The 2,552-nt window shown below is 62.0% G+C and overlaps 1 protein-coding gene across 1 annotated transcript in view; it reads left to right on the top strand.

The window, feature by feature from the left end:
* The window catches only part of Kank2 (KN motif and ankyrin repeat domains 2), a gene marked incomplete at its 5' end in the record, with an annotated part of 16,909 nt that extends 15,320 nt beyond the window's left edge, over positions 1 to 1,589 (top strand). The window contains 3 exons of the mRNA XM_013033950.1: positions 96 to 296; positions 376 to 465; positions 882 to 1,589. Of these exons, the coding sequence (XP_012889404.1) occupies positions 96 to 296; positions 376 to 465; positions 882 to 935 (345 nt within the window). The remainder of the gene's footprint in view (positions 1 to 95; positions 297 to 375; positions 466 to 881) is intronic.
* Positions 1,590 to 2,552: the final 963 nt, after the last annotated feature.

Raw genomic sequence — 2,552 nt, 5'->3', positions numbered from 1 at the left:
GGCGAAGCCACATTCCCATTGGTTGCCGGGGCCAGGGGGGGCAGGGGCGGGGCCGGCCAGGGCGAAGCCACATTCCCATTGGTTGCCGTGGCCAGGCGGGGCAGACGGCGCTGATGCTGGCGGTCAGCCACGGCCGCGTGGACGTGGTGAAGGCGCTGCTGGCCTGCGACGCGGACGTCAACGCCCAGGACGACGACGGCTCCACGGCCCTCATGTGCGCCTGCGAGCACGGCTTCAAGGAGATCACGGGGCTGCTGCTGGCCGTGCCCAGCTGCGACATCGCGCTCACAGACCGCGTGAGTCCCCTTGGGGCGCCCCGCTGCCCCCCACGGTGTCCCCGGCGCAGGGGGCGCTGATGTCCTGGGGGCCTTGCAGGACGGGAGCACCGCGCTCATGGTGGCTCTGGACGCCGGGCAGAGCGAGATCGCGTCCATGCTGTACTCCCGCTTGAACATCAAGTGCTCCGTGAGTCTTGGGGCGAGGGCCCGCGGGTGGGGGGGCCGCAGAAGGCGAGGCCCCGCCGGGCCTCTGCACGGCTAAGCGCACCCCACCCGTCACCAGCCGTGCAGCCAGGAAAGGCCGCTGGGGCTTGGCTTCAGTGGGGTTCGGGCCTGAGACTCACATCGTGCATGGAAAATAGAGCTGGTGAGGGAATTCCTAGCAGCCAGGTGTGGGGGTTCACACCTGTAACCCCAGCTACTCAGGAGGGGCGGTTCCAGGCCTGGCTCCCTTCCTTCCAGTCGCACTGACTGCGGCCTCCCTGCTCCTACCCCAGGGCCTTTGCATCTGCCACCCCACTCTCCACAGGGCCTCACAGCCCCCGGCCATGTCCAGCCAGCCCGCCCCGACCCTCGCTCTCTGCTTTCTTCTCTCCGTTACAGTTTGCCCCAATGTCAGACGATGACAGTCCAGCTTCGTCCTCGGCTGAGGAGTGACCACCAGGGAAAGCCCTGCCCCACCCCCTCTCCTCCCCCCCACCCCCGCCTCCCACTCCCCAAGACCCAGATCTGAAAGACCAACCGGCGTCTTCACCCCTGGTGGGGGAGCCCCAACATCTACAGGACTCCAGACCGACGTGGGGTTCCCCCAGCGCTCCCCCCCCCATTCAAAGGCACCGCAGTACAAACGGAAGCCGAAACCCCCTCCTGGCCGGCGCTGGGGGGTGGGGGGAGATCAGCAACCGTGGTCGGAGGGGGTGGCGGGGAGAACGGGTGGGGGGAGCAGGAGGGGCTGGAGTCACAGGCTTGCTTCCACACCCCAAATCTTAGCCTTCAGCAGCCCTGTCCCAAGTGGCTTTGCGGCCCCCCCTGCCCCCCCCGGTTGGTTATCTTGAGGGACATAGTTCTGGGGGACCCGGGCCCCCGATGGAGCTGGGGGGGCTCAGGACGCAACAGCCAAGGCCGCCCCATGACCCGCAGGTGCTAACCCTTCCCCCCACCACCACCACCACGGAGGCCTTGCTAGATAGTTCTAGAAAACCCCCAGGACGCACAAGGAGAGGATCCCGTTCTCAGAGCGGCCCTGCCTGCAGAGCCCCACGCGGGGTGGAGGGGACCCCGGGTTCCACGCGCCCCGTTAGTGCTTGACTTTGCTGGGGGGGGGTTGTGTTCCATGTTTAATGTGTGGTTTTTGTCTTTTAATCTTTTAACAACTAGACACTTTGCAGCCTCCTGGAATCGGGCGGCCATGGCCACAGTTCCCTTCGTGGCCAATTTTTTCACCATCTTCCTTTTTTTGGGGTCCCCAGAATTTCAGTACAATTTTCTCTCTTTTTTTTCCTTTGGTCAGTTGTGGGGCTTGAACTCGGCCTGGGCGCTGTCCCTCAGCTCTTCAGCTCAAGGCGAGCGCTCTACCACTGGAGCCACAGCGCCACTTCTGGTTTTCTGGTAGTTTTATTGGAGATCAGAGTCTCACAAACTTTCCTGCCCCGGCTGGCTTTGAACCACGATCCTCAGATCGCAGCCTCCTGAGCAGCGAAGCTGACAGGTGTGAGCCGCCAGCGCCGGGATTACAGTGATCTTTCCCGCTCCTTTACTTGGTGTGTCAGAAAAAGGAAAAGGGTTCTCCGTGTACTTGCGATCTGGGGGTGAGCCCTCCCCCTACGTTTGGGTCTCAGCTGGCCCTCCTGACCTGTAAACCCCAGCCTTCCTTTACAGGTCAGGGACGCTGACCCCCGAACCCCACTTTCACTAAGTAAAGCAAAGCAGCCAAGTGCCACCTTCTCACCAAAGGAGCCATCTTGGCTTGAAGTCAGCCCGGCTTGCTCTGGTTTTTATTAAAAGGCAAAAGGGCTTATCTGGGCCAGGCATTGTGCAGCACGCCTGTAATCCCAGCGCTCTGGAGGCTGAGGACTGACGCTGTGGGCTCAGTGCTAGCCTGGGCTAAAGTGAGATGCTGTTGTGAAGATTAAGAAAGAAAAAAAAGCGTAAGCTTGGGAGCTTGGATGGCCCAAAGAGAGAGTCTGGCTGGATGAGCCGATGGATGGACAGATGGATGGACGACCGACGGATGGGTGGATTACATGTGTGTGTGTGTGTGTATGTGTGTGTGAA

Source organism: Dipodomys ordii, unplaced genomic scaffold, assembly GCF_000151885.1.
Source record: "Dipodomys ordii isolate 6190 unplaced genomic scaffold, Dord_2.0 Scaffold180, whole genome shotgun sequence".
NCBI lineage: Eukaryota > Metazoa > Chordata > Mammalia > Rodentia > Heteromyidae > Dipodomys > Dipodomys ordii.
This window is presented reverse-complemented; position numbering and strand designations above follow the sequence as displayed.